The following is a 19,304-nucleotide window of genomic DNA, read 5'->3' as shown; positions in this document are numbered from 1 at the left end:
CTATTTTCAGCTACTGCGTTGACTTCAGAGCCTTTAAATGTTTATCATATGAAGATGGGCAATTTAAACCTCGTGTTGCATGGCCACCAGCCAGGGTTAAGGGTTTGGCTGTACGCTAGTTTGACACATGACCATCTGGATCACGTGCAAGGAGCATCACAAGGATGATGAAGATTAATGACACCAAAACATGGAAATAATGAAAAGTTTCGGATTTCAGAGTATTAGTAGAAATCCATATACTTTATTAAATGGGTAAAATATAAACAGTTTTCATATTATTTTGTGCACTGTATTTTATTTTACATTTTGTATATATATCTGTATAATATATTGCAGTGAAATTTATAGACAGCGCAGCCACGCGTGGGCTAGAAGAAGCGTCCGACTCTTCTGCCTCGACAAGAATTTCACTGAGGTATACCAACATATTCATAAAATATAATTGACGAATGACAGAAATAAGCATAGCTCAAAGTTTTCTCATTTTACATGACACAAAAATGCAAAGTTATAATAATTATTTTCCCTGATGACTGAAAAAGAAAATACGGAGTGAAGGACACAAATTTATTCAGTACATTAACGATAGAAATTAATGGAACTCTTCACAGAGTCAGTTTCTGAGGCCTGAGACCAAGTCTGTCAACTACATGTTGAGGCATACAGTAAGTAGGATTAACGGGCTTAATAGCCGGTTCCCCGAGCAAAGACAACGCGGCCAATCCAAAAATCGTGTGGAATGGATCGGGCAAATCGCCCGGACGGTCGCTGAAGCCGCCCGTTTCAGGATCCTGGCACGCTAGCACGAAAGTAACTAGAGATTCACGACGAATCCAGTGCAAGCGTCCTAGTATACACAAAGAAGCCAACACCCACCAAGAGTAACACACGTCAGGAAGTTTCTCCGGTCTACCGTTCAGACCGCCCGAAGGTAACTGACGCTCGCATAGCCACCATCCTAGTAGATCAGCGTCTACATAATGCAAATGTCCTGCAAGTAAAAGTATATACTATTTTTAACATTTTTGAATATGGCAACATTCAACTGAATTCCAAACACCGATCGTTACGAGATAACGATGATGCATCATGCAGCCTGGCAGACGTATTGGCCAACAAAAATAAAACGTGGAACGACAAAAAACAAACTCACAGATAATAAAAATAATGCAAACAGTATCGGCATTTCAGAGGAGCTAAGATGGATGACGACGGACACAACGGCTCTTCCGAAATGCTGGTCTGTATCAATAAGACTGCGTTGCGTGACATCCCAGAAGACGGTCATCTTCACACTCATCTGTGAGAATCTCAGAGCTTAAACAGCGATCAGGTGTCCTCAGGAGTTTTATGAATCCCAGGATAGTATCTTAATCCCCTCTTGGGCAGAAAGCTCGAAAACGTTCCTCGTCATTAAGTAACATAAAATAAGGGGTTGCAAGTAACCATCAATTTAATACCTTGTCAGAATAACAGGAGTAAAATAAAAACAGTGCCAAACTAAGAGTTTGTATTAACGTATTATACCTGTAATAGAAAGCATCCCGAGGCAACAATAGATGAGCCCGGCGTGAGATTCCGATCCGGGCCGTGATCCGAAACCACCATCAAAATTCATACATGATACTACAAATTCCACAGCCTTTTCAACATCTATTTCTTCTAGTTTTCCCTGCAAAAAAAATATTAAATAACACACGTTTCAATGTTTTAAATGCATCAGCAGCAAGTGTTTAATTTAAAGTTAAAATTTATTTAGTACTCAAATGAGTTTTGAAACTCCAAAACCCTAAAATTTGCGATGATTCCCGTGATTTGTTTTCGTAAAGTAAAAGTAAAGCAGTCCTGATACACGCCATGTAGGTTGCTCGGGGGGAGTGGAGGTATAGCTCCTACTCATTCTTGACCTCAGCACTAGATGGGGCGAGTGGTCGGCATCGTGCCCCAGCTGCGCTTTACCCCCAGGAAAGGACCACGGTACCCACCGGACAGGAGGCTGGGTGGACCCTAGACCAGTCTGAATGCAACAGCTAGAAGAAAAATCCTCTGCCCCTATCAGGGATCGAACCCCAGCCCATAGCCAGACACTATACTGACTGAAAAATGTGATTTTTTCCCCCTTATTTTCATTCATGGTCACAATGAATATGAATTATACAGTCTCAGAATAATGATTAAATAATTGCAGTATGTATTCCACTTAACAACATAGTGTCCTTGAAATCATACCAGTAATGAAAGGCAAGCAACAGCGCAGAATGAAAAGCGTGTATCCACCTCGCCCCATTTGTCGCCGCAGAAACTTCCATCTGGCTGCTGCAGACTTTTGACATACTGCACCAAACGATCCACATTTACAATATCCAAAGCATCATACATGCTTAGGATCTGCAAAACAAGATGGCAATTACGTCGGAAAACATGTAGTACAGCAAACGCAGGATATAATTCAAGTACATAATTATTGTCAAGTAATTTAATTTCCTAGTGAACATTAATACTTTTGTTATTTCAATAAAGATAACAATTTGACTCGACACTAATTTTATATCTTAATATCCCAAGAAGTGTAAATAAAATGAAATGACGTTGAATTCTTTTTTATAGGACAGTCGCATTTGTTGATTCTTTTGTAGTTTGCAAATCTGAAGGTCCAATTTCTGTGAATATAAAAACCAAACTGGAGGGTACACCTCTTAATAGCTGGTCTGAAAACGTACAAAAAACGCAAATGAAATACCTCTCCATGAACGTAACCTTAATACAGATTCAGCTGCGTGAACGGCACCTGTAATCTGCTTAGAACCTAGTCTTCCCTAAAAATAACAGGGACTGACAAAGACCATCACCATATTTACATTATCCACACACATTTTCTTCCCTTCTTCTATTTGTAAAATTTATGATAAAAATGGCACAGTTATTTATTCTTCAGACTGTACTTTTGAGCCAAAGTACTCTAATACTTATTTAAGAAGCTACGTGTAATATTTAATCTTTGTTCTATATGGTTGCAAAAATTTGTCTCTCTCCTTAAAACAGGAACGTTAGCTGAAGACTCAAAGTTATGACGGTGGCGAGGATGAATATGGCTGTCTTCCATCACCCTGACAATAAAGGCAGCAAGTACATCTGAAATGTCAGTATTCACTGATTGAGAATGTCTGAGAACAAAGTGCAGTGGAAAACACTTTAATCTACAGAAGAGGACGCAGCACACAGAAAATTACATAATGAAGTTTCATAATTCGTACCTAATATCGTTAGGGTGATAAATCAAGGCGGATAAAGTGGGTACGACATGCGATATAAAAGGAAAATGAGAAATATATACATATTCCAGTGGATAAACCTCAAGGAAAGGGACCAGGTGGGAGATTTCTGGGGTACTGTGCCACGTAGAAGTTTACAGACATTTCAGGGGTGCATGCTGTCTCCATCATCAGGGTGATGAGTGGCCTGATGATGAATGCAGCAAGCAACCCTGAAACAGCGGCAAAATTCGACAAGACTACTCATCTTCATTCTTGCCACCATGAGAACATAAAATCGTATGTGACATCGACCCTTCAGGCTCCCCATAAAAACAGAACATGGTTTACCACCTGAATAACTATCAGCTTTTCAAGAGAGACCTTTTATCGCACAGTTTGCTAGTTAACATGCGATGTTTCCGCTCTTTGAAGACAGTCAAAGCCGTATTAAACCTACATTTGAATAAGTCAGCGATATAACTTCACCTGTACTGCACTCAGGGTATAGAGCAGATGAGGATCATGACCGACGCTGGCACCTATCCCTCCAGCGTCATCTTGACACAGCTTTATGAATTCAAGAATCTCCTGTTTGTTTATTCTCTCCAAATTTCCAATAAGCTCCATAGCAGTGAGACCCCAGTAAACGCCCGACATCCGCAGGTACTCTGTCATACAGTATTCCTATTCTCGTGTAAGAGAACTAAAATTAATCATCTTCATGACAAACACCGTGATCGTACATGAAAAGAAAGATATTAAATCCTGAAAGACAATAAAAGTACAGAAGTGTGGGTGAAACTCTGGGTTCTAGCTTGTTGTCTCATTTCTCATGTTGGTAATGCATTTGGTTTACACAGTATGAGCATTTGTTTAATTTCTACCCAAAAAACTAGTGATGGAGGCAAAGTGCACAGATTGGTCCCATTACAGTAAAGCACTATCGTCGAGTTCTGAGAAAGGAAATCGTGGTAACTTTGAAACAAACTGAGAATCATAATCATGACTCATGTATGACAGAAATGAACACAATATATTTCAAGTCACCATCTCTTAAGCGTGAAAATATAGTGTAGTCTGTCCGAGAACACCCAGACTGTATACTACAGGTTATTCGGTGTTCTACAGACGGCTTCAAAGTGGTCCATTTTGCAATGGCACATTTCAAGTATTCATAACCAACCAACAAAAACATCTCCAATAAAATGTAATGTTATTATGATATACTGCCAGAAAACAAGACACAGAAATTTTGGATACTATCAGACTCCACATCCCTACACATTACTCCAAATACCTGGAGAAACTACAGCATAAAAATCATACTAAAAATTTAAAAAAAAATCATTTTGCAGTTATGAATTCTGTTCAATTAGCTGACATTGGGGCCGCAAAAATGAATTGACATCCATGTGAAAATATTGTGACAAGGAATGTTCTAATGAGTCTAAACCGCACTACATGTGGATACATAAAGAGAGCTTGTACAGTTATTCATAAAAAAATGACTTTGTTTATAAATTAACTTTCTTACTATGTTCTACTTACAGGTATTAATGCTGTCAGCTTCATGTGTATTAAAAATAGCCATGTTTATAAATTAACTTTTTTATATTAAATTACTTACATATTCATCCTTGTTAACACCATAGGAAGAAATGAAATCAGCATGTTTCTGCAGCAAGAGTTCCTTTGGATGACTTGAACTTAATATAATATCTTTCATCAATGTAGCCTGCAAGTAATGTTTGATTTTATCATTAGGATTCCTTAAATACAAAGTTACCAAGAAAGCAATTCTAAACACATTTACGAAGAAAGTCGGTAAAGGTGAGTGTAATATGAACTTTAACCTTTCAACCGAAAAGTATCAACATATTATGACAGCATAGCAACATCTGGAAAACAAATTGATGTCTAGTGATATGGGAGAAAAAGTGGTGAAAAATTTCTTAATATGTACAGTTGAGGTCTTATGTAGTCATGGCAATACCATCAAGTTCAGACAATTATTCTTCTCTACAACAATGTCTCAAAAGATATTTTTGTAGCCATATATGAACACCATTCACTGATTCTTTACCTGCGGTCAGAATTTAAACATTCTTCTCTGCTTGCAATGCATGTTAATGGATGATACCTAATATTTATTACACTGACAGATAGTGTTGATAGTTTGCAGTTAGAATGTGGAAGATCAAATCAAACTACACTCAAAGTACAACTGCAACTACATTGCAGTCTCTCCTGTTATACTTATGCCAGTTGGCACACGCGTAGGTTAGGTCACCATTTATAATGTAATGACTACATTTAATGTATTTTCCAATTATGAAGTTTACATATTGCATTTAACTTGCCAAAAAAGTACAATTAAAAATTACGATATATGATTATTTACCATTTTTATAATGGAAGTAACATCACTCCTTACGTAAAATTGCTTTGCTGCAGCTATCCCTTTGCATCAGTGTAGCCACCAACCATGAATTTTATATTTTTGTTATTAATCCTTGGCTCTTCGGATTGTGGTAGTATATCTTCTGTGCTCTTGTTAGGTTCTGTGGATTTAGCTTCTGTGCGCGAAGGAAGGAGTATTGGGAAGCTTTCGGCGTTTGTGAAGAGTTAGTTGATGTTATTTGAAGTTTGTGTGTACCATATTCTGTATTTTAAATAATATATAGTGCATATGGCTGACGTTTTGGATATAGATAATGCAGAAGAGTTCGAAGTGGACGAAGAAGGCGATCGTAAGTACATACATGTTTTAGTATGGTCGTATGGAATTGGGTTGTGTGGTTTACAACTAGCAAGTTACCATTCTTACATAAGTGGATGGTGTACTTCAGATATTTAACTCTTTGCTTATAGTTCGAATACACGTTATTTTAAATAACATGTTACAGAAGGAATTGCCCGCCTGAAAGAAAAAGCAAAGAAAAGAAAAGGTAGGGGTTTCGGAACTGAAAATTCAGCCCGTGAAGACATCCGAGAATATGAGTCGATGGAAGTTGATGGGGATGAGGAACCAGGACCTCAAAGATGTGAGTACAACTGGGTCCTTTTTCAGGTCTTCGCATTGTCATATCCGTTAATCTCTTTCTACCTTGTAGGCTTCATTAATACTGCGGTAATATAGGAAATACTTTGCTGTACAGTGACCACATGAACCTGTCTGAATTTTGGTTTTATCTAGTTATGGAGGTTATGGTGTGTATCTCTTACTAGCACTTTCCTAGATGATTTTAAATCTGAATCAGCTGCTCTCTTCATTTGCATTGAGGGGTACATGGTACCATAATCCCATTGGAGGATAAGATAAAATCAAAAGATAAATCCTTGTAACCAATTCAGCCTTTAACTTGCCATGAAGTTTGTGTTTCATTTAGTTACTGGCCCTATTTCAAGTTGTACTTTATAATGATGGTCTGTTCATATTCTCACAATCTTATAATTGTTCTAAAAAGGCTTTTTTGCAGTGAATGCATAAAGAAAGTATTAAAGATTTGAGTTTTAAGTCAACAGAAGTTATGTGACACCTTCTCATGAAGATAATACCTCCAATGAATCTGACCAAAGACCTCTTATTTTGTGTGGGGAACACAGAGGAAAGTGAATCTGGGAATACATTTTTCCACCTTAACGTAGATGTAAGTTGTGTAATCCCTCCTCGTCCCATTAAATAGTTACAACATTCAGTAAAGTAGATCTTTTTTGGGTTATGTTATCATGGTCATTGGCAGATACATCTTCTGTATAGGGAACTCTGCTTAATAATTGACTCATAGGTTAGGTTATGTTGGCAAGATTTGCATGCTTCATGCTTTAATTATGTAGGTGAGATTGTTGGAGATAGTAACTTAACATGTCATTGCCAGCCAGACAGTTTTTGAAACAGCTTTGGTGACTTTTTTTATTCTTTTGCAAAGTTTATTTAGGAAAGAAGGTTAGATTGATAGATATTTCCTGTAACTCCTAAGTAGAGCATAGGACCTCCTTTTGGAGGTTTCATAGTCTTTAAAGTGTGTATTTAAGAGTAGTGAGTGACTAGCCCACTGACTAGGAAAGAATGTTAGAACAATGAAAATTACATTTCAATATCCATTTTCAATATTGCTTGATTGTTTCCAAAGTGGCATAAAGGAAGTATTCTTATTATCAAATGTACCATATAAACTTGATCAAATGAGACTTTATGCACAATACCTTGCTTCTCTTTATGCCATTTTCCTGATCCCTACATCCATTCCACATTTTTGGTATGTGTGCTGGACTGCAAGTTGACAAAGTTGTACTTGTAATTCACTCTCAACTGTTTAAAACCCATGTGTTTCACATCCTTTATCTCGTTTCTTCCATGCTGACTTTCAGAATAGATGATTAATTTTCTACAGTGGCAGCATTCTGATTTGATGCTTTTATCAAGGAACTTTTTTTGTGCACTATAATCCATTGCACAGGTAGTTCTTGTGCTTTGTGAACAGACTTTCATCAATATTCACAATTTTTCCTTCATATAAGTTATTTTCAGAACATTCTGTGTAATGACTCCCTGTCCCATAAAACAGTTGTTCCAGACAGTTGTGGTGTTGTTACTTTTACTGAGTACATGGTTGCACCACTTCATGAAACCAACCGCCAACACACATGTTGACTGACCGACCGTCGGCTTATGCGTTCACATTCATTCTTCCAGCCTGTATGTTGCACTGCCAGGAAACTTGACAGTGTTATTGATTGCTTATACTCACTCTTGTGTTTGCATGGTGGAATTCCACTTCTTTGAAGAAAGATTGTCTCCTCTTCAGGTTTTGGCAAATCCCACAAATTCATAATTTTTTTAAGGAGTTGGTAGTGTGAGATAACACATCACGCTGACAGTTTCTGACTAGTAGGCAAAATAACAGATTGATTACATATGCTATTGGGAAAGGACCCCGGTACCCATTGGACAAGAGGCTGGGTGGGCCTCAGAGCCGGTCTAGATGCAGAGACTAGAGAAAAAATCCTCTGCCCTCCGTAGGGGATCGAATCCCGATCGCCCAGTCCATAGCTATTCACTATACTGACTGAGCTGTCCCGGCTCATATATGCTATTGTTGTGGATGGCATATAAATTTATTTCAGAGTTACCAGGGTTTACCTGTTGATGTATAACCTGAGTTCCTGGAATTAAAATGTGATATTTCAGTGGTAACATCTTAGACTTGTTTTTATTTTGGCAGCTATTGAAGGATGGATTTTGTTTGTCACATCTGTACATGAAGAAGCTCAAGAAGATGACATCCACGAAAAATTTTCAGAATATGGTGAAATAAAAAATATCCATTTGAATTTGGATAGACGAACAGGATTTCTGAAGGGATATGCTTTGGTGGAATATGAAACATTTAAAGAAGCCCAACAGGCAAGAGATGCTTTGAATGGAGCAGAAGTCTTGGGACAGGCCATAGGAGTTGATTGGTGTTTTGTTAAGGGACCGAAAAAGTAAGTAAATGTCTCTATAGGTTATATAAAATCCATGTATAATCATTGAGGGGATTGCAGCAGTAAATACACTATGAACTTAATGTACAGCGTGTTCACTGGTAAATTGGAATGCTAATGTCACTTCCCAGCTCCCAGTAGGAATTGCTAGACTTAGCACCAAACACTACAAGATTTTCCCAATATGAGCCATGTCGCTCTATAAAAACAGTAAAATCATCTTCTAGATATGATGCCCCTGTTTTAGCTGTGTTCCAGTTTATTGGTGAACACAGTGTATAATAAATAGATGTTTGTATCAAATCATTTATTTTCAGCTTTAATATAAGACTGGAAAAGGTGATTATATTGTTTATGGAACTCAACAGTTGACCTTTGGAAGACAGTGAACGTGTAATAATGCCTGGTCTGCAATTAATAAGTAACCGTGTTTATGATTTCAGGACAAGGAAAAGCAGGAGAAGGAGATAAATGTGGAATACAGGTTTCAGTCAATTTAAAAGCAGTTTGCACAGTACACGTTTAAAAAATACTGAAATTCCTGGTACACAATGATTTTTTGTAATTATATGTTTAGCAACAAATAAAAAAAAAATACAGCTGATTTGTAGTTATTCTTGAAATGATAGGAATTTAAATTTTCTCAAGAAGGTCACAGCCATATTTAATCAACTGTAAAATGCTTTAAACTGCAAAGAGTCATAAAATGAATAGTATATTTATTGTACAGGGAGCACTTGATTTGCACCGATTCAAAATAACGCCGATTTTGAAACCAGAAAGTCAAAAAGTGAAAGAAGTATATTTTACTGTTTTTTATAACGTTTTACACTGTTTCTCGTACTGTTTCTTATACTAAATCGTAATTCTTACATCGCTGATTTTGAATAAAAATTAGAAATACAGTCTTCTCTGAAGTTACGTATGTTTCATTAAAGCGAATTTGCTCCAATGACATATTGAATCAGTAAAAGCTGTTTGTGATATGCAAACTTGTGCATATGCAAGTTTGCTTTTGTGCTACAGCGAAGAGCAGCGTTATGGCATCCATGTGGTCTTATAATGAAATTTTGAAAGAAAGAAAGAAGAAATCATGACAGTCCACACTACATGCATTCTTTAATAGACATAACAATCCTCAACCAGGGACTTGGTCAGAGAACTAACACCGCTTCATGAAGCCATCACCGATTGTAAGTGTTTAAAATATATTTTTTTAACTTACCTTTATTTTATTTACGTTACTTCAGAGATCTAATGTATTTCCATTATATATGTTTGGGTGCTGGGAATGCAGGTGAGGCACAGACCGATACAAGCAGAGAAGAGTGAGACAGACAGAGTGAGGCGAAGATGTGGTGTGTGACAGAAAATGGGAAGCAGAGATCGGGTGAAGCAGAGACCGAGTCAAGCATGTACAGGCTGATGCACATACCATATCAAGCAGAGACCGGTAGGCACAGGCCGAGTAACGCGGAGACCTTGTTAACCAGAGACGGAGTTAATCAGATACCGCTTGAGGCTCAGACTGAGTACGGCCGAGACTGTGTGAAGTAGACAGTAGCAGATTCGGGGTCTGGCAGAGTCTAGTTCTGATAGGAATGGGTGAGGTTAAATTTGGAAAAAATATTTTCAAATTTTTCGAAATTTTCGAAAAACCAAAAAACGCTGCAAATATTCTGAAAAGCGCACAAAACCAAAAAGTTTCGGAAAATTCGAAACAATTTAAAACTTGAAAATTTTCAAGAACACTTAGTTTTGTGCGCTTTTTGGACGATTTCCTACGTTTTTTTATTTTTCGAAAAATTTGAAAAATTTTGATCAAAATTTACTCCAGGACCTGTCTTTGCACGACACGATCACTTCCGCTCCCTTTCCCTGAGGGATGCGGTAACGGCACGATGCGATCTTATCCCGGCCAGGACCATCTGTGCACTACGCGGTCACTGCCGCTCCCTTTCTCTGTCCGATGAGGTGTCTGCCAGACTCGCTCTCTGCAGGATACCTTCTCTGTATCACCCGACATCTGCCAGGCCGTCTGTCGAAAGACATGGTTCGGCAGAGACCAGGTGAGGCACAGACCGATACAAGCAGAGAAGAGTGAGACAGACAGAGTGAGGCGAAGATGTGGTGAGTGACAGAAAATGGGAAGCAGTGATCAAGTGAGGCAGAGACCGAGTCAAGCATGTACAGGCTGATGCACATACCATATCAAGCAGAGACCAGTGAGGCACAGGCCGAGTCACGCAGAGACCTTGTTAAACAGAGACGGAGTCAAGCAGATACCGCTTGAGGCTCACACTGAGTACGGCCGAGACTGTGTGAAGTAGACAGTAGCAGATTCGAGGTCCGGCAGAGTCTAGTTCTGATAGGAGTGGGTGAGGTCAAATTTGGAAAAAATATTTTCAAATTTCTCGAGATCTTCGAAAAATCAAAAAACGCTGCAAATATTCTGAAAATCGCAGAAAACCAAAATTTTTTGAAAAAAAAATTAAGGTAACATTTTTCAAATTTTTTTGATTTTGTGCGCTTTTTGGGCAATTTCTAGCATTTTTTTAAAATTTTGAAATTTTTCAAAATTCCACCACCTCATGCGTCGCGGAACCGGTCTCTCTCGAACTGTTTCTGATGTACTCCTCTGACGAATGCGGTCTGTTCCTGACTCGGGCTCTGAACGGACCAGTCTCTGTATCACACACGGCTGACATGCTGCCTCTGAGAAGCCCAGGTAAGGCAGACAAGTGAGGCAGTCATGGAGCTGCAGAGAGCAGACACCTGCAGAGGCCGGTTGGAGCAAACAACGAGGCAGGAAGCAACTGGGTTAGATAGAGTATGTCTCCGGCAGAGACAGAATGTGGCATTCATCGAGACTGGCATCCATATCTTGATGAGACCTTTGAAAAAAATTGAAAATTTTCAAAATTTACGAAAAAGCAAAAAATGCTGGAAATTGTCTGAAAAGCGCACAAAACCAAAAAATTTTGAAAAATTTTGGAAGAAATTTTAAGGTGAAATTTTTCAAATTTTTTTGGTTTTGTGCGCTTTTTGGGCAATTTCTAACATTTTTGGTTTTTTCAAAATTTTGAAATTTTTCAAAATTCCACCACCTGATGCGTCGCAGAACTGGTCTCTCTCGGACTGTTCTGATGTACTCCTCTGACGAATGCGGTCTGTTCCTGACTCGGGCTCTGAACGGACCAGTCTCTGTATCACACACGGCTGATATGCTGCCTCTGAGAAGCCCAGGTAAGGCAGACAAGTGAGGCAGTCACGGAGCTGCAGAGACCAGACACCTGCAGAGGCCGGTTGGAGCAAACAACGAGGCAGGAAGCAACTGGGTTAGATAGAGTATGTCTCCGGCAGAGACATCATGTGGAATTCACCGGTCTCTCTCGGACTGTTTCTGATGTACTATGCCTCTGACGAATGCGGTCTCTGCCTGACTCGGGCTCTGAACGGACCAGTCTGTGTATTACACGCCTGTGACGTGCTGCCTCTGAGAAGCCCAGGTACGGCAGACAACACGTGAGGCAGTCACGGGTCTGCCGAGACCAGACTCCTGCGGAGGCCGGATGAAGGGAACAACGAGGCAAGAAGCAACAGGGTGAGATAGAGGCTGTCTCCGGCAGAGACATTATGTGGCATTCACCGGTCTCTCTCGGACTGTTTCTGACGTACTATGCCTCTGACGAATGCGGTCTCTGCCTCACTCGGGCTCTGAGCGGACCAGTCTCTGTATTACACGCCTGTGACGTGCTGCCTCTGAGAAGCCCAGGTACGGCAGACAACACGTGAGGCAGTCACGGGTCTGCCGAGACTAGACTCCTGCGGAGGCCGGTTGGTGGGAACGAGACAAGAAGCAACAGGGTGAGACATCATGTGGCATTCACCGAGACTGGAATGCATCTCTTGAGGGGACGTTTGAAAAAAAATGAAAATTGTCAAAATTTTCGCAAAATCAAAAAATGCTGGAAAATGTCTGAAAAGCGCACAAAACCAATTTTTTTGAAAAATTCTGAATTCAAAATTTTTGTCGAAAATTTCGAAAATTTTTAGTTTTCTTCGCGTTTCACGCCATTTGCAGCCATTTTTAATTTTTTAAAAATTTCGACAATTTTTGAAAATTTTCAACCATTTGAGAAATTTCAATTTTTCCGAAAATTTTCGAAAAATCGAAAAACGTGGGAAATCGCCCAAAAAGCGCAGAAAACTAAGAATTTTTGAAAATTTTCAACTTTTAATTTTCTTACGAATTTTCCGAAAATTTTTGGTTTTGTGCGCATTTCAGAGCGTTTGCAACGTTTTTTGATTTTTCGAAAATTTTTCAAAATTCCACCACCTCATGCGTCGCGGAACCGGTCTCTCTCTTTCTGTATCTGATGTACTATGCCTCTGACGAATGCGGTCTCTGCCTGACTCGGGCTCTGAACGGACCAGTCTCTGTATTACACGCCTGTGACGTGCTGCCTCTGAGAAGCCCAGGTACGGCAGACAACACGTGAGGCAGTCACGGGTCTGCCGAGACCAGACTCCTGCGGAGGCCGGTTGGTGGGAACAACGAGGCAAGTAGCAAGAGGGTGAGATAGAGGCTGTCTCCGGCAGAGACATCATGTGGCATTCACCGGTCTCTCTCGGACTTTTTCTGATGTACTATGCCTCTGACGAATGCGGTCTCTGCCTCACTCAGGCTCTGAACGGACCAGTGTCTGTATTACACGCCTGTGACGTGCTGCCTCTGAGAAGCCCAGGTACGGCAGACAACACGTGATTTAGTCACGGGTCTGCCGAGACCAGACTCCTGCGGAGGCCGGTTGGTGGGAACAACGAGACAAGAAGCAACAGGGTGAGATAGAGGCTGTCTCCGGCAGAGACATCATGTGGCATTCACCGGTCTCTCTCGGACTGTTTCTGATATACTATGCCTCTGACGAATGCGGTCTCTGCCTCACTCGGGCTCTGAACGGACCAGTGTCTGTATTACACGCCTGTGACATGCTGACTCTTAGAAGCCCAGGTACGGCAGACAACACGTGAGGCAGTCACGGGTCTGCCGAGGCCAGACTCCTGCATAGGCCGGTTGGTGGGAACAACGAGGCAAGAAGCAACAGGGTGAGATAGAGGCTGTTTCCGGCAGAGACATCATGTGGCATTCACCGGTCTCTCTCGGACTGTTTCTGCTGTACTATTCCTCTGACGAATGCGGTCTCTGCCTGACTCGGGCTCTGAACGGACCAGTCTCTGTATTTCACGCCTGTGACGTGCTGCCTCTGAGAAGCCCAGGTACGGCAGACAACACGTGAGGCAGTCACGGGTCTGCCGAGACCAGACTCCTGCGGAGGCCGGTTGGTGGGAACAACGAGACAAGAAGCAACAGGGTGAGATAGAGGCTGTCTCCGGCAGACATCATGTGGCATTCACCGAGACTGGCATGCATCTCTTGAGGAGACGTTTGAAAAAAATTGAAAACTTTCAAAATTTTCGAAAAATCAAAAAATGCTGGAAAATGTCTGAAAAGCGCACAAAACCAAATTTTTTTGAAAAATTCTTAATTAAAAATTTTTGTCGAAAATTTCGAAAATTTTTAGTTTTCTTCGCGTTTCACAACATTTGCAGCCATTTTTAATTTTTATAAAATTTCGACAATTTTTTAAAATTTTCAAAGGGGTACCCCTTTGAGAAATTTCAATTTTTCCGAAAATTTTCGAAAAATCGAAAAACGTGGGAAATCGCCCAAAAAGCGCACAAAACTAAGAATTTTTGAAAATTTTCAACTTTTAATTTTCTTTCGAATTTTCCGAAAATTTTTGGTTTTGTGCGCATTTCAGAGCGTTTGCAACGTTTTTTGATTTTTCGAAAAATTTTCAAAATTCCACGTCGCGGAACCGGTCTCTCTAGGTCTGTTTCTGATGTACTATGCCTCTGACGAATGCGGTCTCTGCCTGACTCGGGCTCTGAACGGACCAGTCTCTGTATTACACGCCTGTGACGTGCTGCCTCTGAGAAGCCCAGGTACGGCAGACAACACGTGAGGCAGTCACGGGTCTGCCGAGACTAGACTCCTGCGGAGGCCGGTTGGTGGGAACGAGACAAGAAGCAACAGGGTGAGATAGAGGCTGTCTCCAGCAGAGACATCATGTGGCATTCACCGAGACTGGAATGCATCTCTTGAGGGGACGTTTGAAAAAAAATGAAAATTGTCAAAATTTTCGCAAAATCAAAAAATGCTGGAAAATGTCTGAAAAGCGCACAAAACCAAATTTTTTGAAAAATTCTGAATTCAAAATTTTTGTCGAAAATTTCGAAAATTTTTAGTTTTCTTCGCGTTTCACGCCATTTGCAGCCATTTTTAATTTTTTAAAAATTTCGACAATTTTTGAAAATTTTCAACCATTTGAGAAATTTCAATTTTTCCGAAAATTTTCGAAAAATCGAAAAACGTGGGAAATCGCCCAAAAAGCGCAGAAAACTAAGAATTTTTGAAAATTTTCAACTTTTAATTTTCTTACGAATTTTCCGAAAATTTTTGGTTTTGTGCGCATTTCAGAGCGTTTGCAACGTATTTTGATTTTTCGAAAAATTTTCAAAATTCCACCACCTCATGCGTCGCGGAACCGGTCTCTCTCTTTCTGTTTCTGATGTACTATGCCTCTAACGAATGCGGTCTCTGCCTGACTCGGGCTCTGAACGGACCAGTCTCTGTATTACACGCCTGTGACGTGCTGCCTCTGAAAAGCCCAGGTACGGCACACAACACGTGAGGCAGTCACGGGTCTGCCGAGACCAGACTCCTGCGGAGGCCGGTTGGTGGGAACAACGAGGCAAGAAGCAACAGGGTGAGATAGAGGCTGTTTCCGGCAGATACATCATGTGGCATTCACCGGTCTCTCTCGGACTGTTTCTGCTGTACTATTCCTCTGACGAATGCGGTCTCTGCCTGACTCGGGCTCTGAACGGACCAGTCTCTGTATTACACGCCTGTGACGTGCTGCCTCTGAGAAGCCCAGGTACGCAGACAACACGTGATTTAGTCACGGGTCTGCCGAGACCAGACTCCTGCGGAGGCCGGTTGGTGGGAACAACGAGTCAAGAAGCAACAGGGTGAGATAGAGGCTGTCTCCGGCAGAGACATCATGTGGCATTCACCGAGACTGGCATGCATCTCTTGAGGAGACGTTTGAAAAAAATTGCAAAATTTCAAAATTTTCGAAAAATCAAAAAATGCTGGAAAATGTCTGAAAAGCGCACAAAACCAAACTTTTTGAAAAATTCTGAATTCAAAATATTTGTCGAAAATTTCGAAAATTTTTAGTTTTCTTCGCGTTTCACAACATTTGCAGCCATTTTTAATTTTTATAAAATTTCGACAATTTTTGAAAATTTTCAAAGGGGTACCCCTTTGAGAAATTTCAATTTTTCCGAAAATTTTCGAAAAATCGAAAAACGTGGGAAATCGCCCAAAAAGCGCACAAAACTAAGAATTTTTGAAAATTTTCAACTTTTAATTTTCTTTCGAATTTTCCGAAAATTTTTGGTTTTGTGCGCATTTCAGAGCGTTTGCAACGTTTTTTGATTTTTCGAAAAATTTTCAAAATTCCACGTCGCGGAACCCGTCTCTCTAGGTCTGTTTCTGATGTACTATGCCTCTGACGAATGCGGTCTCTGCCTGACTCGGGCTCTGAACGGACCAGTCTCTGTATTACACGCCTGTGACGTGCTGCCTCTGAGAAGCCCAGGTACGGCAGACAACACGTGAGGCAGTCACGGGTCTGCCGAGAAAAGACTCCTGCGGAGGCCGGTTGGTGGGAACAACGAGGCAAGAAGCAACAGGGTGAGATAGAGGCTGTTTCCGGCAGATACATCATGTGGCATTCACCGGTCTCTCTCGGACTGTTTCTGCTGTACTATTCCTCTGACGAATGCGGTCTCTGCCTGACTCGGGCTCTGAACGGACCAGTCTCTGTATTACACGCCTGTGACGTGCTGCCTCTGAGAAGCCCAGGTACGGCAGACAACACGTGATTTAGTCACGGGTCTGCCGAGACCAGACTCCTGCGGAGGCCGGTTGGTGGGAACAACGAGACAAGAAGCAACAGGGTGAGATAGAGGCTGTCTCCGGCAGAGACATCATGTGGCAATCACCGAGACTGGCATGCATCTCTTGAGGAGACGTTTGAAAAAAATTGAAAATTTTCAAAATTTTCGAAAAATAAAAAAATGCTGGAAAATGTCTGAAAAGCGCACAAAACCAAATTTTTTTGAAAAATTCTGAATTAAAACTTTTTGTCGAAAATTTCGAAATTTTTTAGTTTTCTTCGCGTTTCACGCCATTTGCAGCCATTTTTAATTTTTATAAAATTTCGACAATTTTTGAAAATTTTCAAAGGGGTACCCCTTTGAGAAATTTCAATTTTTCCGAAAATTTTCGAAAAATCGAAAAACGTGGGAAATCGCCCAAAAAGCGCACAAAACTAAGAATTTTTGAAAATTTTCAACTTTTAATTTTCTTTCGAATTTTCCGAAAATTTTTGGTTTTGTGCGCATTTCAGAGCGTTTGCAACGTTTTTTGATTTTTCGAAAATTTTTCAAAATTCCACCACCTCATGCGTCGCGGAACCGGTCTCTCTCTTTCTGTATCTGATGTACTATGCCTCTGACGAATGCGGTCTCTGCCTGACTCGGGCTCTGAACGGACCAGTCTCTGTATTACACGCCTGTGACGTGCTGCCTCTGAGAAGCCCAGGTACGGCAGACAACACGTGAGGCAGTCACGGGTCTGCCGAGACCAGACTCCTGCGGAGGCCGGTTGGTGGGAACAACGAGGCAAGTAGCAAGAGGGTGAGATAGAGGCTGTCTCCGGCAGAGACATCATGTGGCATTCACCGGTCTCTCTCGGACTTTTTCTGATGTACTATGCCTCTGACGAATGCGGTCTCTGCCTCACTCAGGCTCTGAACGGACCAGTGTCTGTATTACACGCCTGTGACGTGCTGCCTCTGAGAAGCCCAGGTACGGCAGACAACACGTGATTTAGTCACGGGTCTGCCGAGACCAGACTCCTGCGGAGGCCGGTTGGTGGGAATACGAAACAAGAAGCAACAGGGTGAGATAGAGGCTGTCTCCGGCAGAGACATCATGTGGCATTCACCGGTCTCTCTCGGACTGTTTCTGATATACTATGCCTCTGACGAATGCGGTCTCTGCCTCACTCGGGCTCTGAACGGACCAGTGTCTGTATTACACGCCTGTGACATGCTGACTCTTAGAAGCCCAGGTACGGCAGACAACACGTGAGGCAGTCACGGGTCTGCCGAGGCCAGACTCCTGCATAGGCCGGTTGGTGGGAACAACGAGGCAAGAAGCAACAGGGTGAGATAGAGGCTGTTTCCGGCAGAGACATCATGTGGCATTCACCGGTCTCTCTCGGACTGTTTCTGCTGTACTATTCCTCTGACGAATGCGGTCTCTGCCTGACTCGGGCTCTGAACGGACCAGTCTCTGTATTTCACGCCTGTGACGTGCTGCCTCTGAGAAGCCCAGGTACGGCAGACAACACGTGAGGCAGTCACGGGTCTGCCGAGACCAGACTCCTGCGGAGGCCGGTTGGTGGGAACAACGAGACAAGAAGCAACAGGGTGAGATAGAGGCTGTCTCCGGCAGACATCATGTGGCATTCACCGAGACTGGCATGCATCTCTTGAGGAGACGTTTGAAAAAAATTGAAAACTTTCAAAATTTTCGAAAAATCAAAAAATGCTGGAAAATGTCTGAAAAGCGCACAAAACCAAATTTTTTTGAAAAATTCTTAATTAAAAATTTTTGTCGAAAATTTCGAAAATTTTTAGTTTTCTTCGCGTTTCACGCCTTTTGCAGCCATTTTTAATTTTTATAAAATTTCGACAATTTTTGAAAATTTTCAAAGGGGTACCCCTTTGAGAAATTTCAATTTTTCCGAAAATTTTCGAAAAATCGAAAAACGTGGGAAATCGCCCAAAAAGCGCACAAAACTAAGAATTTTTGAAAATTTTCAACTTTTAATTTTCTTTCGAATTTTCCGAAAATTTTTGGTTTTGTGCGCATTTCAGAGCGTTTGCAACGTTTTTTGATTTTTCGAAAATTTTTCAAAATTCCACGTCGCGGAACCGGTCTCTCTAGGTCTGTTTCTGATGTACTATGCCTCTGACGAATGCGGTCTCTGCCTCACTCGGGCTCTGAACGGACCAGTCTCTGTATTACACGCCTGTGACGTGCTGCCTCTGAGAAGCCCAGGTACGGCAGACAACACGTGAGGCAGTCACGGGTCTGCCGAGACCACACTCCTGCGGAGGCCGGTTGGTGGGAACAACGAGGGAAGAAGCAACAGGGTGAGATAGAGGCTGTTTCCGGCAGATACATCATGTGGCATTCACCGGTCTCTCTCGGACTGTTTCTGCTGTACTATTCCTCTGACGAATGCGGTCTCTGCCTGACTCGGGCTCTGAACGGACCAGTCTCTGTATTACACGCCTGTGACGTGCTGCCTCTGAGAAGCCCAGGTACGGCAGACAACACGTGATTTAGTCA

General features: G+C 41.4%; 2 protein-coding genes and 1 long non-coding RNA gene across 5 annotated transcripts in view; 2 read left to right on the top strand and 1 right to left on the bottom strand.

The window, feature by feature from the left end:
• LOC110834742 (uncharacterized) overlaps window positions 1-6,007 on the top strand; it is a 276,144-nt gene extending 270,137 nt beyond the window's left edge. For 2 of the 3 annotated variants that reach the window (XR_015533919.1, XR_015533921.1), the window contains exon 6: window positions 11-1,694. This is a non-coding gene — a long non-coding RNA (uncharacterized LOC110834742). Of the gene's footprint in view, window positions 1-10; window positions 1,695-3,045 lie in introns of those variants that run through there. The other variant, XR_015533920.1, reaches the window with a different exon arrangement.
• Window positions 198-5,767, bottom strand: RabGGTb (geranylgeranyl transferase type-2 subunit beta). The gene is made up of 6 exons (XM_022074187.2): window positions 5,659-5,767; window positions 4,885-4,992; window positions 3,744-3,941; window positions 2,233-2,391; window positions 1,531-1,675; window positions 198-994 (listed from the first exon to the last, which is right to left on the bottom strand). The coding sequence occupies exons 1-6, from the start codon at window positions 5,659-5,661 to the stop codon at window positions 609-611; spliced, it is 999 nt and encodes a 332-aa protein (XP_021929879.2). The 5' UTR covers window positions 5,662-5,767; the 3' UTR covers window positions 198-608.
• On the top strand, window positions 5,866-9,348 carry tsu (40S ribosomal protein S12 homolog tsunagi). Its single transcript, XM_022074190.2, has 4 exons — window positions 5,866-6,007; window positions 6,164-6,301; window positions 8,483-8,744; window positions 9,188-9,348. Exons 1-4 carry the CDS (start codon window positions 5,947-5,949, stop codon window positions 9,213-9,215), a joined length of 489 nt encoding a protein of 162 aa, XP_021929882.1. The 5' UTR covers window positions 5,866-5,946; the 3' UTR covers window positions 9,216-9,348.
• Window positions 9,349-19,304: the final 9,956 nt, after the last annotated feature.

The sequence above is a fragment of the Zootermopsis nevadensis genome, unplaced genomic scaffold (assembly GCF_977971745.1).
Source record: "Zootermopsis nevadensis isolate Lab colony 2312 unplaced genomic scaffold, Znev_1.0 Znev_ptg000007l, whole genome shotgun sequence".
Classification (NCBI taxonomy): Eukaryota; Metazoa; Arthropoda; class Insecta; order Blattodea; family Termopsidae; genus Zootermopsis; species Zootermopsis nevadensis.
The sequence above is the reverse complement of the archived record's forward strand: the minus strand, read 5'-3'. Positions and strand labels throughout refer to the sequence as shown.

Bases quoted from the DNA above. Each gene is read 5' to 3' on its own strand.
- RabGGTb (XM_022074187.2), bottom strand. The intron at 2,392-3,743 runs GTGAAGTTATAT...CTTGTTTTGCAG, and splicing joins ATACCCTGAGTGCAGTACAG to ATCCTAAGCATGTATGATGC. The intron at 1,676-2,232 runs GTATGATTTCAA...TTTTTTTTGCAG, and splicing joins TTGCTTGCCTTTCATTACTG to GGAAAACTAGAAGAAATAGA.
- tsu (XM_022074190.2), top strand. From the start codon at position 5,947: ATGGCTGACGTTTTGGATATAGATAATGCAGAAGAGTTCGAAGTGGAC. The intron at 6,008-6,163 runs GTAAGTACATAC...AACATGTTACAG, and splicing joins AGTGGACGAAGAAGGCGATC to AAGGAATTGCCCGCCTGAAA. The intron at 6,302-8,482 runs GTGAGTACAACT...TTATTTTGGCAG, and splicing joins GGAACCAGGACCTCAAAGAT to CTATTGAAGGATGGATTTTG.